Genomic DNA, 21,727 nt, shown 5'->3' on the forward strand with positions numbered 1-21,727 from the left:
GGCCCCTCCCAGAGCCCATGGGAAATTCAGCTGCCTACCTTTCTGCCTTTCTCATTGTCAGGAAGGTAGCAGTGGCGAGGGAAGCCTCTTGCAGTAAACTTCTTCCCAGGATTTGGATGCTCCGGGCCCTGGTGAAGCAAGAGGTCTGTTACATGTTGTGCCAGCAAAGGTCATGGGGCAAGGGAAACATGGTTTTCTTGCCCCTGGGTATATTGTGAAAAGTTCATTAATTATACTGTATTGGCCCAAATATAAGCCGCACTCCCTGCCCCCCCAATTCCGACTGTTGAAAGTTAAAGTGCGGCTTAAATTGGCGACCTTACAAAAATGGGCTTTTACGATATTGCTGCTTAAACAGACATACTGTAAAACAGAACGGGTGTGAATGCCTGTGGAATTTTAAGGGAGCAGCTTATATTCGGGTATTGTCTCCCCCCCCCCTTGAATTTTAAAGGTGTGGCTTATATTCGGGTGCGGCTTATATTCGGGCCAATACGGTGTGTGTGTGTGTTGCCTAGCAAGATTTGGTATTTTGCAACTCATAAATCAAACACTGGATTACTGCAATGCACTCTATGTGGAGCTTCCCTTGCATTTGATCTGGAACAGGCATAGGCAAACTCGGCCCTCCAGATGTTTTGGGACTACAACTCCCATCATCCCTGACCACTGGTCCTCTTAGTTAGGGATGATGGGAATTGTAGTCCCAAAACATGTGGAGGGCCGAAGTTGCAATTAGTGTAGAATCCTGCAGCACAATTGCTATCAACACAGCGATCTGCCAATTTGCTACTGGGTCAAGCTCAAAGTGTACCTCTTAGTATATAAAGAACTTAACAACTTGGGACCAGTTTACCTGCAAAATCGCCTCACTCCATAGATGCTTACTCGACTGCTTTGATCGGCGGAAGTACCACCGTTATAGCTGCCACATAGTACCTGTTTGGCATTTGTAAGAACTTGGTATTTTAGTGTGGCAGCACCTATGTACACTTTGGAACTCCCTGCCTCTTGATATCAGGCAGGTGCCTCCACTGTACTTTTATCAGCACCTGCTAAAAACATTTTTTGTGTAGCAAGCCTGCCCTGATGTTTAGAAAGTTCATGTGAGATTCTGTCTGCTTTTAGTTTATTGTTATTTTAACTTTTCAAATGTCTTAAATTATTGTTGTTGATAGTTTTTATGTTTTATCTTTTCTGTAAACTGCTTTGAGGTTGTTGGGTTAAAAAAAAATCAAGCAGCATATAAATTTAATGAAATAAGTAAGTACAGTGGTGCCTCGGGTTCAGAACTTAATTCGTTCTGGAGGTCCGTTCTTAACCTGAAACTGTTCTTAACCTGAGGTACCACTTAACTAATGGGGCCTCCTGCTGCTGCTGTGCCGCCGCCATGTGATTTCTGTTCTCATCCTGAAGCAAAGTTCTTAACCCAAGGTACTATTTCTGGGTTAGCGGAGTCTGTAACCTGAAGCGTCTGTAACCTGAAATGTCTGTAATCTGAGGTACCACTGTAGATAAATAGGAACCAACCACCACAACCCTTCCTCTCCCTTTCTCTTTCTCTCTTCCCCATCCCTCTCACCTGGATCCCTGCAGGAATGTCATACACGATGCGGATGGTTTTGCAGTCTATGTAGCCAGGGAGCGAGTGCGGAATAATGTGGAACTCCATCTTCCCAGGGGGCTGAGTCCCGGTCTTCTCCCCATAGATGGCCTTGCAAGTGGGGCATTGCAGACTGCCATCCTGCCAGGTGAAAGGAAGACAGGGTGGGAGGAGAAAGAGGAACAAGCAGATGTAGAAGAAGCTCATTCTTCAGGTTGCTTTTTAGCCATGGACCTCAAAACGCTTAAAACTCTCTACATTTACCATTCTTCTGACAGGCAGAAATTCAGCAGGTGGGGAGGATGTGAGTCATTGAAATTAATGTGCATTGCTAACTTAAGTGAAGGTAAAGGGACCCCTGACCATTAGGTCCAGTTGTGACCGACTCTGGGGTTGCGGCGCCCATCTCGCTTTATTGGCCGAGGGAGCCGGCATATAGCTTCTGGGTCATGTGGCCAGCATGACTAAGCCACTTCTGGTGAACCAGAGCAGTGCATGAAAATGCCGTTTACCTTCCTGCCAGAGCAGTACCTATTTATCTACTTGCACTTTCATGTGCTTTTGAACTGGTTAGGTTGGCAGGAGCAGGGACCGAACAAAGGGAGCTCACCCCGTCGTGAGGATTTGAACCGCTGACCTTCTGATCGGCAAGTCCTAGGCTCAGTGGTTTAATCCACAGCGCCACCCATGTCCTGCATTGCTAACTTAGATCCATACATTTCATTGGGTCTACTCTGAGTATGACAGCATTGGAAACCAAGTAAAGTAATTGTTAGCCCCCCAGTTCCCCCACCAACTTGTCCCATATTTTGCCAGACCAAAGGTGGCAACCCTACCCTAATTTATTTACAGTCGTACCTTGGATTCTGAACGCCTTGGTAATCGGACATTTTGGCTCCTGAACGCCACAAACCCAGATGTGAGTATTCCGGTTTGTGAACATTCTTTGGAATCCAAACATCCAGTGGGGCTTCCGTGGCTTCTGATTGGCTGCAGGAGCTTCCTTCAGTCAATCGGAAGCCGCGCTTTGGTTTCCGAATGTTTTGGAAGTCGGATGGGCTTCTGGAACGGATTCCGTTCGACTTCTGAGGTATGACTGTACAGTGGTACCTCGCGTTAAGTACTTAATTCGTTCCGGAGGTCCGTTCTTAACCTGAAACTGTTCTTAACCTGAAGCACCACTTTAGCTAATGGGGCCTCCATCTGCTGCCGTACCGCCGGAGCACAATTTCTGTTCTCATCCTGAAGCAAAGTTCTTAACCCGAGGTACTATTTCTGGGTTAGTGGAGTCTGTAACCTGAAGTGTATGTAACCCAAGGTAAAGGTAAAGGGACCCCTGACCATTAGGTCCATTCGTGACTGACTCTGGGGTTGCGGCACTCATCTCGCTTTATTGGCCAGCATGTGGCCAGCATGACTAAGCTGCTTCTGGCGAACCAGAGCAGCGCATGGAAACGCCGTTTAACTTCCCGCCGGAGCAGTACCTATTTATCTACTTGCACTTTGACGTGCTTTCAAACTGCTAGGTTGGCAGGAGCAGGGACCGAGCAACGGGTGCTCACCCCATCGCGGGGATTCGAACTGCCGACCTTCTGATCGGCAAGTCCTAGGCTCTGTGGTTTAACCCACAGCGCCACCCGAGATACCACTGTATTACTATTTATTGCAGAAAACAGGCCTTGAAAATTGTGTGGCTTAAAACGAGAGAAAGGTGTGTTGGGAGGGAGAAGTCCATTCCCGTGCCTTTCACCCAACCACCCACTGCCCTCTGGTCTCTCACCTTATTGCCATTGTTGTACATGGCAACCAGGCAGAGGAGGTGGTAGAGGTGCCCGCATTTGCCCAGCTTTCCCACCAGCTCCGGTTTGGCCCCCTTGTGCCTGAGGATCCCCTCGTAGCCCGATGAGGACACCAGCCGCTCCATGCAGATGGTACAGTCCTGTTGGAGAGAGACAAATTGGGGACATGAGGGGCAGTGTTAGAAACCGAGATATGAAAGCTAGGAGCTAAATGGTACCTTAAACCTAGGTTATGAGAGCAGCAATGGAACGTCTAGGCGCGCTTTTTTAATAACAAGAATACAACGCTGAAAATGAATGAACTGCAGAGAGTAGCTGGAAGTGGGGAGGCAGAAAAAGGTCCTCCTTTCCTTCCACTCGGCAGTTTTAATCTGAAATCTTAGACACAGTATTGCACCCAGAGCTCAGAAACTGCTCGCCCTAATGAAATTCCCTGTCGCAAAATGCACCTAGAACAGTGGGAGTTTCAAACACTGGTGAGTGGTAAACACAGGGAATAAAACGGGTTCTAGGGCTGTCTTCAATTTTGAAAGAGGCCAGGGGACACCCCTCTCTTTCTGCTCCTTATTTTTGCAGGCACAGCTTCAGCACGAATACTTCCGGGGAAGGGGCACCCGACACCTCTGTTCCACAATCACTAATGTTTCACTGAAATCTGCTTTCCTTGCCATTTCCGCCCATTTGTTCCAATCCTGCCCCTCTGGAGCTCGTCTGCTCCATCTTCTGCATGACAAACCCTTCAGCTCAGTCAGTGGCGTAGCGTGGGGGGTGCAGGGGGGGCCGGGCGCAACATCTGGGGTTAGGGCAAATCCACGGGTTAGGGGGCGCAAATTACTTGCCTTGCCCCGGGTGCTGACAACCCACGCTACGCCACTGAGCTCAGTGGTGTAGCATTTGGGTGAGGGGCACAGGGATGGTTGCCCCAGGTGCAAAAATTGTGACGGGTGCAAAATTTCAACACCCGGTGCTGCCTCAACACGGCTGTGCTCTTCCGTCATTGAGCTCCTTTGAAAATGACTTCTCCGTTTGAACCCGGAAGCCACCTCTCCAGACAACAGAATAACTCTTCTTTTCTTACCTCTGCAGCTGTGATCTCCTGGGTGATGCGTACGCCATTAGAGAGTTGAATGCGTACTTCAGCCATTTCCCTCTCACTCCCCCTTCCCTCCACATGGCCCCAGGTGCTGGCAACCCACGCTACACCACTGCTTCAGCTATTTCAAGACAATTTCCATGTCACCCCTTAGTCACCTCTTTTTCCAGGTCAAACACACCCAGATCTTCCGGCCATTTCTTAATATAGTTTAGCTTCCCTCTCCACTTGGATCAGGGGAAAGAATTCTTACACAGGCTTCTCTCTGGGATCTTAGCTTGCCCTTTGCTCAGGGTCTTTATTCTTACATTTTGTATTCTTCTAAGGAGTTTACTGTGACATAACTGGATCCCCCACAAAGTAGATTAGACTGAGAGATAGTGGCCAGCTCACCTCATCTGGGGGGTTCTTCACCTTCTGGATGTAACGTCTCACTACATCTTCAGGGTTCTTGCCTGTACAGAATAAAAGAGCACTGGAACTAGATCATTCTCTATTATATAGCCTTCCTTTCTTATAAGAAAAAACGGTATTACATTTCTATCCCCTTCAAAGAGCTCAAGTTGGCATGCATGGTCCCCCCTCCCCTGTTTTATCCTCACCACACCCCTGTGATGTAGGTTCACCTATGTCGGCTTGGCATTTAGCAATACGTGCGAAATTTGGTCAGCACCTTAACTATGATTTATTTCCTGCCCTAATAAACCATGGCGTGAAGTCTTGGGGGGCTTACAAACCCTGGTTTGCTTTAACCATGGCTTAGCATTCTGTGTAGTAACAACAACAAGAAGAAGAATAACAACAACAATGATAATAATGATGATGTTAATAATAATAATAATAATAATAATAATAATAATAATAATTTATTACTTTTACCCCACCCATCTGGCCGGGCCTCCCCAGCCACTCTGAGCGGCTTCCAACAGGATATTAAAAACACAATAAAACATCAAACAGATAGTTGTTTATTTCCTTGATATCTGATAGGAGGGCGTTCCACAGAGTGGTGCCACTACTGAGAAGACCCTCTGCCTGGCTCCCTGTAGCTTTACTTCTCGCAAGGAGGGAACCTTCAGAAGGCCCTTGGAGCTAGACCTCAGTGTCCGGGCAGAACGATGGGGGTGGAGACGCTCCTTCAGATATACAGGGCCGAGGCCATTTAGGGCTTTAAAGGTCGGCACCAACACTTTGAATTGTGCTCAAAAACGTACTGGGAGCCAATGAAGGTCTTTCAGGACTGGTGTTATATGGTCTCGGCAGCCACTCCCGGTCACCAGTCTAGCTGCCGCATTCTGGATTAGTTGCAGTTTCTGGGTCACCTTCCAAGGTAGCCCCACGTAGAGCGCATTGCAGTAGTCCAAGTGGGAGATAACTAGAGCATGCACTACTCTGCCAAGACAGTCCACGGGCAGATAGGATTTCAGTCTGTGTACCAGATGGAGCTGGTAGACAGCTGCCCTGGACACAAAATTGACCTGCGCCTCCATGGACAGCTGTGAGTATAAACCCGGCACCCTTACTTAACCATGGTTTGTTTGGTCATCTCACTCCAGGCACTCACCGAACTACAAGGCAAGAGCAGTTGGAAAACAAACCAAACTTGGGAGAAACAAGCCATGGTTTGTCTGGTCGCCCGTGAGATGTGTGCTTCAACAAACCACGGTTTAGCATTATATGCAAACCAGACCTTTACAATGGCAGGCGACACCCAGACTCACAGACTTGGGGCCTGGCCACAAATGTTGAAAACTGACCCTGGTCCTGGCCCTAAATTTACGTATTTGTGGTATCAGTCAGATATGGGGCAAGGGCCTCATTGAGAGGTGCAGAGAAACTCACTCACTTTTTTTCAGGTGTTTCTTCTTGGTCTTCCGGCAGATCCCGGTGATTCCGGGCACCGGCTTCATGTCACTCTTATTGACAGGTGGTGGGTGCAGGATGGGCTTTGGCGCTCGAGTGAGGCAGACAGGCAGGCCCGCCGCACACATCAAGATGCCTGTCATCCCTGGGCCCAATAAAGACAAGGAAAGAGAGAGAGAAGGAAAGAAAGAAAGAGAAGTCTTATCATTTGCTCTTTCTGGCACAGCCCGCAATTTAAAACTCCATTTCTGAACGCCACCCCTACCCCCACTCCATATTTTTTGCTCTGGAGCTTTTCCCATGAAAAAGCTGAATTGGAGCAAATGTCAATTCATGGGAAAACCGAACTGGTGTTTGCTCTGATTCAGCTGTAAAGAGCAGGTTTTCGAGGGGAAAGCTCAGGGCAAACAACAAGACCAACAGCACTTGGACACCAAGCATAGACCTCTTCCTTTAAGTGTGGATAAGCCAAGAGATAGGTAGGTAGGTAGATGGTAGATAGAGAGATGATAGAGAGATAGACAGATAGATACCGTATTGGCTCGATTATAAGCCGCAGCTATAAAATTGGAGGGTGAAAAGGAAAAAGGGAAAAATATCCGAATATAAGCTGCTCCCTTCCTCGCTGCTCCTGGCTGCATACTGGGGGGGGGGCGAGCTGCGTTGCCACCAGCCTTTCCCCTTCCTTGCACTCTCCCTTCCCAGCCTTGGGGGAGAGGATGGGGGACTACGCATGGGGCGGGCACTCCTGGTGCTGTTTGCCCCATTCTCCTGGCTTCATACCGTAAGGTCGCAAATATAAGCCACACTTTAACTTTTCACGGTCGGAATTTGGGGGGAAAGTGTGGCTTATATTCAGGCCAATACAGTAGGTAGGTAGGTAGATAGATAGATAGAGATATAGATAGATAGATAGATAGATAGATAGATAGATAGATAGATGATAGATAGATGATAGATAGATAGATAGATGATAGATAGATAGATAGATAGATAGATAGATAGATAGATAGATGATAGATAGATAGATGATAGATAGATAGATATAGATAGATAGATAGATAGATAGATAGATGATAGATGATAGATGATAGATGATAGATGATAGATGATAGATGATAAATAGATAGATAGATAGATAGATGATAGATAGATAGATAGATAGATGATAGATAGATAGATAGATAGATAGATAGATAGATAGATGATAGATAGATATAGATAGATATAGATAGATGATAGATAGATGATAGATAGATGATAGATAGATAGATAGATAGATATAGATAGATATAGATAGATGATAGATGATAGATGATAGATAGATAGATGATAGATATATAGATGATAGATAGATAGATAGATAGATAGATAGATAGATAGATAGATGATAGACAGATGATATAGAGCACACAAGGTAAAACAAGGCTGAATAGGGAAGGAACTCATGGGCGAGGCTGTGGATTTCCCAGCCTCCTGCCATCTTGTGCTCTCCAGATATTTTGGGCTACATCTCCCCTCAATCCCAGCTGTCATGGATGCCAGCAAAGTTGGTTTAAGTCCTCAGAGGCCACATTCACACCCTATAGATAAAGCACATGAAAAAGAACATGGCCTCCCCCAGAGAACTTTGGGAATGGTAGTTGGGTTAAGGGTGCTGAAAATCGTTAGGAGACCTCCTCTCCGCCTCAAAGCTGTTTGCGCAAGAAGTGAAACCATAAAATCATAAATAAAAATGGTAAAAGACCACTATTTAAAACAGTGGTTCTCAAACGTTTTCAGACCACTGGCCCCAGTGCCCCCTACCATATAAAAAGCATTCTTCAAGATTCTTCATGACTCGTTAAGGAAAATAACAACACAATAAAATTAGAGATGGGAAGACCCCGAATAAACACAGAAAAATGAGAGGGTTTTTTCTGGTTTGTTTTTCTTCAAAGCCGTTTTTTTCTGGAAAAATTGGGGGGGGGGGAAGTGTGTGGAATATTCTTCTTTTATTTTTCTATTTTTCTGGGAAAAACAGCTTTGGAGAAAAACGGGGGGAAACAGGGGGGTAAATCTGTTTTTTTCCAGGCCTTCCCATTTCTAAATAAAATTCAGAACAGTGACAATGAATGGCACATTCATTCAAATTCCAATGAAAATATTTAGTGGAATTAATTCAACAAAACTGAGGAACGTGATCCAGGGATACCAGCGTTTCAAGGTCAGATAGTCATCGATGCACACACCCCCTGCCACCCCTAAGCCTCTTAGCACCTCCCAGGTAATCCCACTGTCCCCCCAGGGGAGTGTGGTACCATCCACTTTGGGAGCCGCTGATTTAAAACCTTCAAAAGACTAAAACCAGCGATAAACTGAAAACATTCATCAACATTCCACATCTCAAGGTAGGCTGAGGACCGTCCCTGCTGCTCTTACCTGCCAGGGCAGGGTGCACTGGGCCAGTGCCATTCAGGTTCTTGACTGGGAGGGCAGGAACCCTGCACAAGAGAAACAAAGGAGAACGGATGGGCATGATCAGACTGTTGACATTTCCATTCCACAAGGGCAGACGTGTGGAATTGTTGTGTGTCACATGCCTGTTTACATTCCAGCACAGCTTGCTGGGAACTTCCGTTGTGTATAGTTTTTGCTATTGGCTGTTCTCTCTGAGACGACGTGAGAGAGACATGACATGTTTCTTTGTTCTGATTTATGATTAATAAATCTGTAGTTGTAGTATGCTTCCACAAGCCTCACACCTATTCTGCGTGCGCAGTTCGATCTGCTGATAGTGTGCCCTGGCTGAGTAAGCCCGGGTTGTTGATTTATGTTGGAGCAGAAGTGATGGTCTTTGCAGCGGGACGGCTGGAAGGAGACAGCCCAGCCGGGGCTAGCCAGCTGGCCTCCCAGCCCCTCTGCATGCCGACACAGACTTCTCATAAACAGCAACTGCGGGAAAATAAGTATCTACAGTGGTACCTCGGGTTAAGTACTTAATTTGTTCCGGAGGTCCGTTCTTAACCTGAAACTGTTCTTAACCTGAAGCACCACTTTAGCTAATGGGGCCTCCCACTGCCGCCGCACCGCAGGAACACGATTTCTGTTTTCATCCTGAACCAAAGTTTTTAACCCGAGGTACCATTTCTGGGTTAGCGGAGTCTGTAACCTGAAGTGTATGTAACCTGAAGCATATGTAACCCGAGGTACCACTGTACTTAACATCTACTTACTTTCCTGCACTGCAGGAGATTGGACTAGTTGACATTTCAGGTCATTTCCAACTTTTCAGTTCTATGATTCTATATTTATTTATTTATGTATTTATTTATTTACAACATGCATTTGAATTCAAACAATAATCATAATCATAAACATATAGGACCCGCTGAATCCTTAGACTTCCCTCCATCCTTCCTTGGTTTCCATTATCAAACTTTTTCTACTGCATCATATAACTTCTCCATTTTTCTTAAAAATCCATTTTAACTTTAGTTTTTTATACATTGCAAGTGTTGCTATAATCCTGCCAAAGTATTTAGCTGTTTACAGTGTTCTCTTAAACAACTTATAAATCCCCCCCCCAATTCCTTATTAAAGTTTCTATCTTCTTGGTTTCCTGATTTTCCCAGTTATTTTTGCCATTTCGGTTCAGTTCTATGATTCTAAGTTTGCATCATTATCAGGGATGCAGTTCCATTAAGAAACACAGGGCTGCAATCCTATGGCCATTTATTAATATTAGGGTTGTTGTTGATTTATTTCTATCCCATATATTTTCCCTGACAGGTACTTTATCTGAGACAGATAAAATAGGAACAGCTAAAAACATAGGAGATAAAGCATTAAAAAAACGATTAAACATTAATAGAATTACAACTCTCTTTTTCTTCCTCAGATCTATTAAAATATACAAATCATTACAATATAAACAGCACAGCACCAGCCCTTTCATTAAAAGCAGCTCATTCCTACTTGCTTTAGTAGGAATAAGAAGGTCTCCACTTGTTCTGATGATCTCAGGTTCGTATGAAGGAATACGGTCTTTCAGATAGCTTGTAGTGCTTTATGTTGCAGTGTGCCACACTGAACTCTATTACAGTGGTACCTCGGGTTACATACGCTTCAGGTTACATTCACTTCAGGTTACAGACTCCGCTAACCCAGAAATAGTACCTCGGGTTAAGAACTTTGCTTCAGGATGAGAACAGAAATCGTGCTCTGGCAGCGTGGCAGCAGCAGGAGGCCCCCTTAGCTAAAGTGGTGCTTCAGGTTAAGAACAGTTTCAGGTTAAGAACGGACCTCTGGAACCAATTAAGTACTTAACCCGAGGTACCACTGTATTATTGTTGTTGTTATTGCTATTTGTCAGGGAACTGCCATCGGAACAGGGAAGGGAGGTAGAGGGGTCGTTGGGATACAGGGATCCTCCGAAAGTGCTGCAAAGCAGTTCCTCTTTCTGCGGTGGGGAAAGCCCCGCCTCCAGTGGGGAAGAGGGAAAGGGATCAGCGGATGCTGCTGTGAGCCCCAGCACCGCTCCTGGACAATCCAGCCAGGAGGGAAACACGCCTCTTCCATTGCCCACCTTGCGCAGAGGGGTAAAGTGCAAAGAAGGAAGAAAAAGGCTGGGGGTGACGAAGTTCTTATGTTGGGGACACAACCGGGAAAAGCCACTCCCGGATTCTGTTAGCGATTGAGGCAGACATGAACTTTGGGGTTCTGCACTGTAAATAGTTTTTGCACCAAATAAAACCTGTAAAAGACAGGTCGGAGTCCTGCCTGGTTACTCGCGAGCAACCACCCCTGCCATCTGACACTATTCTTATTATTTCTATCATGCCCTCCCTCCCCAAAGGAGTCTAGGTTTGCAAATAGATCAACAATAAAATAAAAAGCATTCTGAAAACAATTCATAACATTTAAAAAACAATTAAAAACATTCTAAAACGAAAGAAAGCTGATTGGCAGCATGGGTTTTAGCCCATTAAGCACTCAATTAAAATGCATATATTTGCAAATGAATAAAACAAAAATTCTGAAGGGGGAGGCATACTTTTCTTGCTTTCATTTATTTAAACACATTTCCAGAGCACTTGAAAATTGCACAAATATCCACTTGAAATTTTCAAAAACATCCACTTGAAATGTTCAAAATATCAACATAAAATAGCAATATAAAAGTAATAAATCATATCATTCAAACAAACTAATTAATAAAAAATAACGTAAGACAGTAAAACACTAGTGCAAAAGAATGGAAAATAAACAATAATAGGGTCCAATCTTATGGGCCAAGGGCGAAAATACGTCTTTCTTTCTTTTTTTTAACAAGAGATCTCAATCAACTGATGGTTTGAACTTGAAGTATAGATGATACTGTCTTGAGCCCTGAATGGAGTAAAAAAGAAGAAGTTTGGGAACCATTTGTTTCCACACTGACAGGCAGAAGCGTCCCAGGATTTCAGGCAGGAAACTGTCCCCTACCTAGAGAAGACATTGGGGATGGAACCTGGAACCTTCTGCACACAAAAGCACATGCTCTCCGCCTGTGAGCTATAACCCTTCCTGGTGACATCTCATTACAGGACTCATTTCTGATCGCCGACAGTATTTCCTGCGCAGACAACTACATTTTGCAGTCCAAGGATTGAAGAAATCAAAGCGCTCCATATAACAGTTCATCAGTAACACATAGAGACCTATCTTATCAGAGGATTGCATTATTAAAGGTGGGTGGCAGATGAGTCAGAGGGGGCGTAGAGTTACCTATGGGCGCTTGGTGAGCGCATGGCTCAGCTGATATTTCAATAATTCGGAGGGGGGGGGGAGATAACTGCTAACTCCTCAGGGGACCAATTTTAGTGCTCTAGAATTACCGCATGAAGGTTAATCCAGAGGGATGTCCCTGCTGTGATAAACTTGCGAGGAAAGTGGGAGGAGGCAAATAAACATTTGGATCAAGACCGTTCAGTGACAGACCTTGTCAACATGACAGGAACGCAGAAGGCTGCCTTAATTAGAGGTTTCTCTAGCTCAGCATTGTCTACAGTGCCAGGGGTCAGCAAACTTTTTCAGCAGGGGGCCGGTCCACTGTCCCTCAGACCTTGTGGGGGGGGGCAGACTATATTGGGGAGGGGGAATGAATGAATTCCTATGCCCCACAAATAACCCAGAGATGTATTTTCAATAAAAGGGCACATTATGTAAAAACACACTGATTCCCAGATCATCCATGGACCGGATTTAGAAGGCGATTGGACCGGACCCGGACCCCGGGCCTTAATTTGCCTACCCATGGTCTACAATGACTGATAGCATCCCTCCAGTGTTTCAGGCAGGAATTCCTCCCAGTCCTACCTAGAGATGCCAGGGATTGAATTTGGCATCTCCTGCATGCAAATCAGAGGCTCTACTACTGAGTTACAACACTTCCCCTAAACAAACATTAAGATTCTAGTCCTTATGCTTCTTCTTCTTTGAAAAAAGGCTTAATTAAAGAGGGACATAGCAGGAGACCATTGGCTCAGTTGGCCCAGTCCTGTTCACACGGACTGCAGTTTCAGACAAATGCCTCTGCCAGCTTCTACCTGCCTTCCACTTGTCTTCTGAAGCTACCTTCTATTGAGCCATGCCATTGACCCATCTAGCACACGGAATGAATGGCAGCGCCTCACCAGGATTTCAGGCAAGGAGCCACTCCCATACCGGAGATGCCATTGGAGACTGAACCCAGAACCTGTGCAAAGCAGATGCTCTACCACTGTTCTGGAGCCCTTCACCTATCACAGGCAGAGGCTATTGCACAGAGTCAGACCATTGGTCCATGCTGTTCTGACTATCTTTGCTTGCTTGCTTAAATCTATTTGCTCGCTAGTTGTCTTGGCTATAACCGGCATTTGGCTGGCCAACAAGATTTCAATCCTGATTTCGATCTAGCTCAGTATTGCTCAACACTGACTTCCAGAGGCTCCCCAGGAATTCAGACAGAGGTCTTTTCCCAGCAGTAGGGATGCGGGTGGCGCTGTGGTCTAAACCACGGAGCCTCTTGGGCTTGCCGATCAGAAGGTCAGCGGTTCGAATCCCCACGACGGGTTGAGTTCCCAGCTGTTCCAGCTCCTGCCAACCTAGCAGTTCGAAAGCACGCCAGTGCAAGTAGATAAATAGGTACCACTGTGGTGGGAAGGTAAACAGTGTTTCCGTGCGCTCTAGCTTCCATCACGGTGTCCCGTTGTGCCAGAAGCAGTTTAGTCATGCTGGCCACATGACCCGGAAAGCTGTCTGTGGACAAACGCTGGCTCCCTCGGCCTGAAAGCGAGATGAGCACCGCAACCCCATAGTCACCTTTGACTGGACTTAACCATCTAGGGGTCCTTTACCTTTTTTAAAAAAAAAACCTTTCCCCAGCCCTATCTGAGGATTTTATTTATCTCACAAATCTGTAAACCGCTTCACGGTGGCCACTGAAGTGATGCACAAAAATAAAACATACAAAGAGAAGGGAAACAAATTCTTAAAACAACTAAAACCATTCCTACAAACACAAATAGAACCATTCCTGGGGGTTGTCTCACTTCAGGGAAAGCCTTCTTAAACAAAAAGCATATTCTGTAGGCACCTAAATATCATACTACTGGATTTCTGTCTAATTTTACCCAGTAACTGATTCTAGAGGGCTGGAGCTGAAACCCTAAAAGCCTGGTTTTTAGTATAGACTATGTGCATGAGACGCCCGAAGATGGCGGCTGTAACAACTTCTCCTTCATGAACCCTCCGGATTACAAACCTTTTATAGCCTTTTATAGCCTTTTACAGCCGTCTTTTTAGCTGTTTTTAATTGACCTTTAAATCATTTTACCTCTGTTAGAAGTTTTAATCGTTTTACTTCTATGGTTGGCCAATACGTATCAACAAGGATATTCAAACCTATGTGCATGTCTGGGGCATGCTGGACTCTCAGCAGTGCCCAGGTAAGGAGAGTCATTACCGAGGGGGGATGTATGGGGGAAAGTTATCCAGATATCGAACCTGGGAGTTCCTGCATGCAAAGAAGATGTTCTGCCACTCCTCACAAAAATAGCAATTGGCCATGGCGGGATTTGAACCCACATCTACACACTGCATCCGAACTCACCTGATTACTAGCTTGGTCTTCATGGCTCCTTCCTACGGCTGTCTCCCCACCCCTTTGAGAAAGAAAACAGGCTGGGCGGCCCCTCCAGGTTGAGATTAGGAGACCAGCAGGTCAGTCGGTTTAAGAAAGGAGCATAATCTCCTTCTGAAAGTGACAGAACAGTGCAGCTCCTCTGTCAGTGGCTTCAAGACTTTGCAATGCATCAGTGGGTGGATGTGGGGCGGGGAGGGCAACCGCTGATAATGGATGGAGATTACGAGGATGGGGTGGTTTTTCACAGGTGGGTGGAGCTAGGAGAGCAGACGGCAAAAAAGGTGGAGCCTTTTCTGGCTATAGGCAGCAATTCTGCTACATGCCAGTCCCACTGATCTGAATGGGGTGGCGGTGGTGTAGGGACTTGCATAAGTCTCACCTGCTCCAAAATAAATTGTCCTTGGAAGTGTTTAACTGGGAACAGATCGTGCCCTACATATCTGCTTTAAAAGTTGCAGTCTGCTTTGCCACATATATACAAATCTGAGATAAATACAGGCTGATAGATAGATACTGTGTTTTCGCTCTATAAGACGCACCAGACCACAAGACGCACCTAGTTTTTGGAGGAGGAAAACAAGAAAAAAATAAATCTGAATCTCAGAAGCCAGAACAGCAAGAGGGATCGCTGCGCAGTGAAAGCAGCGATCCCTCTTGCTGTTCTGGCTTCTGGGATAGCTGCGCAGCGTGCATTCGCTCCATAAGACGCACACACATTTCCCCTTACTTTTTAGGAGGGAAAAAGTGAGTCTTATAGAGCAAAAAATACGGTAGATAGATATAGATAGATAGATAGATGATAGAGATAGATGATGATAGATATAGATAGATAGACAGATAGACAGAGACAGATAGATAGATCCGCATTGCTAATGACTATTAGTATTTAGAAACCAGACTACTGGCTCAGTGGCTGAGGGGGTCAAGGAACGTTCATGAACATTCCAACTTCTCAGAAGAAATTTGCAGCCACGAGTCCTACGTGACTTTCCACTTCTTGCTACATATCTCGCTTGTGTCAGCTGCACAGTCTTAGGTGAAACGTAGTACCGTGATGTGTGCCAGCTTATAGCCCAGTCCCAGAATGTTGCCTTGTCTGGGGTAATCCTATAAGGAGAGCTATTTATGTCACCTGCCTGTAGTCTTCAAGGCTCACATTGGAATATACCACCAGCAGAGTGCTCTACTGGAGCACAGGCTCCTTCGACACTTATGGATGCACATGATTTTCTGGGGCATGTCTCTAATAGATCACTAGTTCCATTTTGCCTCGGGCAGGGGTTATCTGCATGCAACAGGCTGGCCTTCTCTGACTGCCAGCTACTCTCCAGCTACTCTTAAGACCTGGTCTCTAATGCTTTAGCTGGAGCTGCCAGGAACTGAATCTGAGGCCTTCTGCATGCAAAGCAGCTGCCCAGCCAACAGCCCCTCCCACTAGGGCAGGGGTGGGGTGCCTTCTGAGGCCCACATGCCAGTGGTGGGCAGGGCCAGAGCTAAAAGAGGTGCAAAGTTTGCCTTTATGCAATAGGCTAGTTTCTACACAGGCTCAACCCCCCAGCTCTGCATCCTCCATCCAGAGATGCAGGAGGTATTGCTAGAGTTTGTGGACTCCTTCTGCAGCTCTGAGCAAAATGCTCAGAGTGCAAAGCAGGGACAGTGAGAGGCGTGGCCAGGGAAGAGGAGGCGTGGCCAGGGGAGAGTTACAAGGGCCAAACAGAGAGGCCTGGAGGGCCAGACTTTCTGGTTTGAAGCCCTGTGGGTACTTAGCAATTTGTCCCGTGCTCCAGGGTACCATTTAGAAAGGATGGCCCTTCCCTTCACTCAGAATCTGAGATACTCTGCATGCAGAACATGCGCACAGCTGCTGAGCTACGGCCCCTCCCTGAACTCACAAGCGAGAGCGCTCGGAAACCAAAGCCGTGCACATGCTGCACTTCCAATGCCCTGGAGCCGACGTTCCATTTTGAAGCGTTGTTGACAAATGCGTTGACATGTTTATAATAACAGGACAATTATGGGCTGTTTCTGTTTCCCCACTCCCTGCTGTATCTCTAGTATAGCATTTCTGTGTCTTGGAGTTAGACACTCCGCTCTTCTGCTCCCAAATCAGCAGGATAGAAGCTCATGCAGAGTAAACAAAGTCAGGGCATAACAGAGGAAGAGGAAATGATGTGTACTCCTCTCTCTCTCTCTCTCTCTCTCTCTCTCTCTCTGGGTGGGGAAATTCAGTGATCCTGCCAGCCAGCATTGTCAATGGTCAAATGGTCAAGGATGTTGGGAACTGGTTGGAGTCCCACAGCATCTGAAGGGCAGCCCTGATCTTTGCAATCGCAGTGGGAGCCTCCCCTCCCCCATGAGGTTGTGTGGTCACCTCACAGAATTACAATTCCCAGAGTTCTCTGGGAAGAGGGGCTGGCTGTTAAACCACTCTGAAAATAGTAGCTTCTCTGGGAGAGAAATAGTGATCTCCTAACAGCACCTGTTAAGGATGCGGGTGGCGCTGTGGGTTAAACCACAGAGCCTAGGACTTGCTGATCAGAAGGTCGGCGGTTTGAATCCCCGCGATGGGATGAGCTCCCGTTGCTCGGTCCCTGCTCCTTCCAACCTAGCAGTTCAAAAGCACATCAAAGTGGAAGTAGATAAATAGGTACTGCTCTGGCGGGAAGGTAAACGGCGTTTCTGTGCACTGCTCTGGTTCGCCAGAAGTGGCTTAGTCATGCTGGCCACATGACCCGGAAGCTGTACGCCGGCTCCCTCGGCCAGTAAAGCGAGATGAGCACTGCAACCCCAGAGTCAGTCACGACTGGACCTAATGGTCAGGGGTCCCTTTACCTTTACCTGCACCTGTAGCAAACTACAGCTCCCAGAATTCTTGGGGGGGGGAGCCACAACTATTTAAAGTGGCATTGTAGTGATTTAAATGAATGGTGGGAGTGTCTCAAATCCCTTAGTGGCACCACTGAATCTGACACCAGCAACCAGTCTTGATTCTGCTATCACTAAGATGGACAAGCAGCGGAAATTCAAACCACACCTCTTGCAGATTTGGCAGCCGTTTCCTGGCACTGATTTGCCTATGAAGCACCCTGCTAAAGAATAGAATGTTTTAAGAGCAGGTGCAGAGTCCATTTTGCAACTGCTCTTGAGAAAGCTCAGCCACATATCTAGGATTAGGGTACAGTCAGTGGGTGAAGGGGCAAGCTTGAACCCTTGACATATATCTTCCCCCCCTTTTTTAAATCTTTATTGGTTTAAAATACAAACGTACAACGAAGGTAAGTATAGAAAAGTTAAATACAAAAAGAGAAAACATCAAGACATAAAAGTAAGAAAAAAATTTAAAGGACAAAAAAGAAAAGAAGAAAAAGAACCAAAAATTTATACAAAATCACGTCTATCAAATAAAAGTTTCTGCATAAAACTTCCAATCGTTCTCATTATACTGTTTCTGTTGTCATGGTTTTACTGCACAGCTTTACTTTATACCCTTTTTCATACATTCCACTAGAGTATTTGTTTTATTTATTTTTGTTTACAAGTATCATTCAAGTTCTGCTAAGATGGTATCATTTTTACAATATAGTCTTATATATTCCTTAAATATTTTCCATTCTCCGTATGTTTTCTGATTTTTGACGAATCTCTTCAAATTAATCCAGCATTAAGCTCAGCATTAAGCAGAAGGCATTAATCAGAAGGTCCCGGGTTCAACCCCTGGCCATCTGCAGGTTGGGAATGTCCCCTGCAGGAAACCCTCTTCCAGTCAGTTAAGACAAGATGGACCAATGGTCTGACTCAGTTTAAGGCAGCCTCCTTATATTCCCCAACCCAAACATTCTCTTTTCATCGAAAGGAACCAGAGGTCCCCGGCCCTAACGTTTGACAGCCTGGGGGTTAGCCCATATAAAGTTTAACCTGCCTGGTCCCTCACTAGAACAGCCATTTACAGGACCACCCTACCTGTCGGTGGGCATCTCAAACTCCGCAGGTAAGGAGGCTCTCTTCCCTGATGTGCGAGAAACTACTGTACCCCAGCAGTAAAAGCAAAAAAAAATAAATGAAATAAAATGCAAACTCATGAGGAGGAAGGAAGCTCATGCAAACTGCAGCCACAGCTCAGCACACAGATGGTTTTGTTGGCTGTTCCTGGGTGTGATTGAGATCCGCTCCAAAGGTGTTTGTAGCCCATGTGCCCATTTTAATTCTGATATTGACTCGTGGGCCAGCAGGGGGCCACGATATGCAGCCCTTTCATGCCCCCTCCCTGAAGAGTTTAAACTGGGAGGGCTGGTAAGAAATGTGGCCTGGGAAGGCGGTGTGTGGGCAGGGAGGAGGCACAGCCATGTGAGGAGTGACCAGAGGACCAGCTAGAAAGGTCTGGTGTTCACTACCCCAGGACTAAATAAGTCTTTCAAAGCAGGTTTTCCCCAAATTTCTGTATCCATTGACCCTTCAATGAGCTTGTCAAGCTGTCACCAGCCCAGATTCTGAGGAATGTAAGTGGAATAAGAAATACAAATGTATAATCAAGTTTGTTTGTCATTGATCAACATGATTAAGAATCATAAAATGTAAAAAAAAAAAAAAAAACGTCATTGGCAAAGGAAGTACGCTCTGTACATGCCCATGGGTTTGATTTCATAAGTTCATTGTTCCTAATTATTTTTTTTCACACTATGCTTCTTCAAGCCCAGACCCCTATCGACCCTGAGGTTTTTATTAACCCCTGGCAGAATCACATCAAATCAGTATCGACCGTGATAGGATACCCTATTTTAGAGCATTTTGAGGTGGAAAAAATGGACTCATTTCCCTAGAGACTTCAAATGGTGAGATTAATCAGCCTTAGAGTGCAGCGTTGACATCAATTTTTTTTTAAAAAAATTCAAGTTTTTTTAAAAAATGGCGGGAAAACAGCAATTCTTAACACACAGGTGACCTCCATGAAGGGTCAATGAGCTCAGGTATATTTTGTCCCCAAGATATCTGTACCCAAATACCAAGTGTTACATGAGAATTCAGGGTTCAGACAGATGCCACATTCACACCATACCTTTTTAAACACTAGGATGCTGCCGTAAAGCACCACTTTAAACAGCCACGGTTTCCCTCGCAGAATTCTGGGAGCTGTAGTTTGCTAAGGGTGCTGAGAATTTTTAGGAGACACCTCCATTCCCTTCCCAGAGCTACGATTCCCAGAGTTCCTTGGAAAGAGGGACTGATTCTTAAACCATTCTGGGAATTGTAGCTCCGTGAGGGAAATAGAGGGAGGTCTCCCCACAAATCTCCGCACTAATAATAATAATAATAATAATAATAATAATAGTAATTTATTTACCCCGCCCATCTGGCTGGATTAGCAAACCATGACTCCCAGACTCCTTTGGAAGCCATGACTGTTTAAAGTGATGCTTCCAGTGCAGGGTACGAATGTGGCCTCTCTGAGTCTTCCTAGGCAGAAAGAGAAGCAGAGAATAAAAGCCAGAGACACCAAATGCGAGGAAGGGAATGACAGGAGGGAGCGGCAGGGAGGAAAGAGCCTGCCACCCCTCCCACCCCTTTCCCAGCGCTGCCCCAGAGGCTCCAATTATTCTCAGAGAATCTGCAGCGCTGCCACCTGGTTGCCGTGGCAACACAAGGCCGCTCTCCTCTGGCCAAAGCTGACACATTGCTCCTGGGTGCGCCTGCCGCTCAGGCGAGGTGTCTGGGCAACCGGGGGCGACGTCAGCTTCTGCCACCCTGAGCACCAGAGCAGGGGAGGCAGAGAGCACCCAACTCCACCGTGCAGGAATCATGTGCGGCGGTCTCCTTCGCGACTTGGGTGGGCTGCTATTCAGAGACCTCTTCTTCCCTGTTTTGTTGTTTATGTCAACACTGGCCGGCTGGACAAAGATGGGGAGGAGAGTAGAGGGTGGTTGTGTGGGGCTCTGACAGACAGACAGATAGACTGGCTGACTCTTTAACTTGAAAACACCAGTGCTAGTCCTACTCAGAGTAAGCCCACCGAAATGAATGGACCAAAGTTAGACATGCCTGCTAATTCCAGTGGGTTCTGAGTAGGGATAGCGTTGGATAAAAATGGCAATCCAAAATGCTCTCTCTGTGTTTGTGTGTGTGTGTCTGTGTGCGCGCAAATACACACACACACACACACACACACACACACAAACACTGTCAGTGCTTTTCTTCTTCCCTTTATTGGCCGAGGGAGCCGGCGTACAGCTTCCGGGTCATGTGGCCAGCATGACTAAGCCGCTTCTGGCAAACCAGAGCAGCGCATGGAAACGCCATTCACCTTCCCGCCAGAGCGGTACCTATTCATCTACTCGCACTTGACGTGCTTTCAAACTGCTAGGTGGGCAGGAGCAGGGACCGAGCCACGGGAGCTCACCCCGTCACGGGGATTCGAACCGCCAACCTTCTGATCGGCAAGTCCTAGGCTCAGTGGTTTAATCCACAGTGCCACCCGCATCCCTAATATTCATTATAGGTAAAATAAAATTAAAAGGGGGAAGTGGCAAATACTTTTCAGCTACTTACCCTGGTGGGATGGAAGCCCGAGTACTCAAGATGGCCACTCGCTGCGTACCAGGCCGGTTCAGGTTGTTTTGGCCGGGGAGCTGGGTGTGGCTGGGCGCGCTTTGGCTCCGGGAAAAAGTGGCCACTTGCATCCCGTTGCCGGAACGGACCTGCTCAATCTTGCCCGTCCCACTGGCTTGCACCGTGCCCAGCGACCACATCGCTGTTCCGTTGAACGTATTGCTCTGCCGGACGGCCAGCGATCCGTTCCCGTTCCCGGAATACACCTTCCTGCGCTGGGAGGCCAGGATGGCGTTGGAGGCTGCCCGGGTGCTGTTGACCAACAGGCACTGCTGGCACGAACAAGGGTGCCCAGAATTGGTCCCCACGGGCCAAGATTGGGACTTGGGGATGGAGCCGATGGTGAGAGGATAAGCCAAGTCCATGCGCCTCCTTAGACGGCGTTTCCTCTGCGTCTGGCGGTTCACCTGAGACATGCTGTTGAAGTAGATCAGGTAGCAAAACCCCAGCGAGGACAGGTCCAGCCACGGATGCTGCTTCTCGTACGCGTTCTGGATGGTGATGCAGATGTCCATGTCGTACGGAGTCCAGGAGTTGTTGTCGTTTTCCCATTCCCACACAACCCCCTTGCCGGGGGCAGAGGAGGGGTCGTAAAAGTTCCTTCGCACCGGGCGCATTGTCCC

At 46.6% G+C, this 21,727-nt stretch overlaps 1 protein-coding gene across 3 annotated transcripts in view; it reads right to left on the bottom strand.

Annotated features, from left to right (window-relative positions):
* Positions 1-21,727, bottom strand: part of DTX1 (deltex E3 ubiquitin ligase 1) — a 56,224-nt gene that overhangs the window by 3,852 nt on the left and 30,645 nt on the right. For all 3 annotated transcript variants that reach the window (XM_083590190.1, XM_083590191.1, XM_083590192.1), the window contains exons 3-9: positions 21,045-21,726; positions 8,780-8,841; positions 6,342-6,503; positions 4,889-4,950; positions 3,384-3,542; positions 1,583-1,744; positions 39-128 (exon numbers count right to left, since the gene is read on the bottom strand). In XM_083590190.1, the coding sequence (XP_083446316.1) occupies positions 39-128; positions 1,583-1,744; positions 3,384-3,542; positions 4,889-4,950; positions 6,342-6,503; positions 8,780-8,841; positions 21,045-21,726 (1,379 nt within the window). The remainder of the gene's footprint in view (positions 1-38; positions 129-1,582; positions 1,745-3,383; positions 3,543-4,888; positions 4,951-6,341; positions 6,504-8,779; positions 8,842-21,044; position 21,727) is intronic.

Source organism: Podarcis filfolensis (genome assembly GCF_964270895.1).
Source record: "Podarcis filfolensis genome assembly, chromosome: 16".
NCBI lineage: Eukaryota > Metazoa > Chordata > Lepidosauria > Squamata > Lacertidae > Podarcis > Podarcis filfolensis.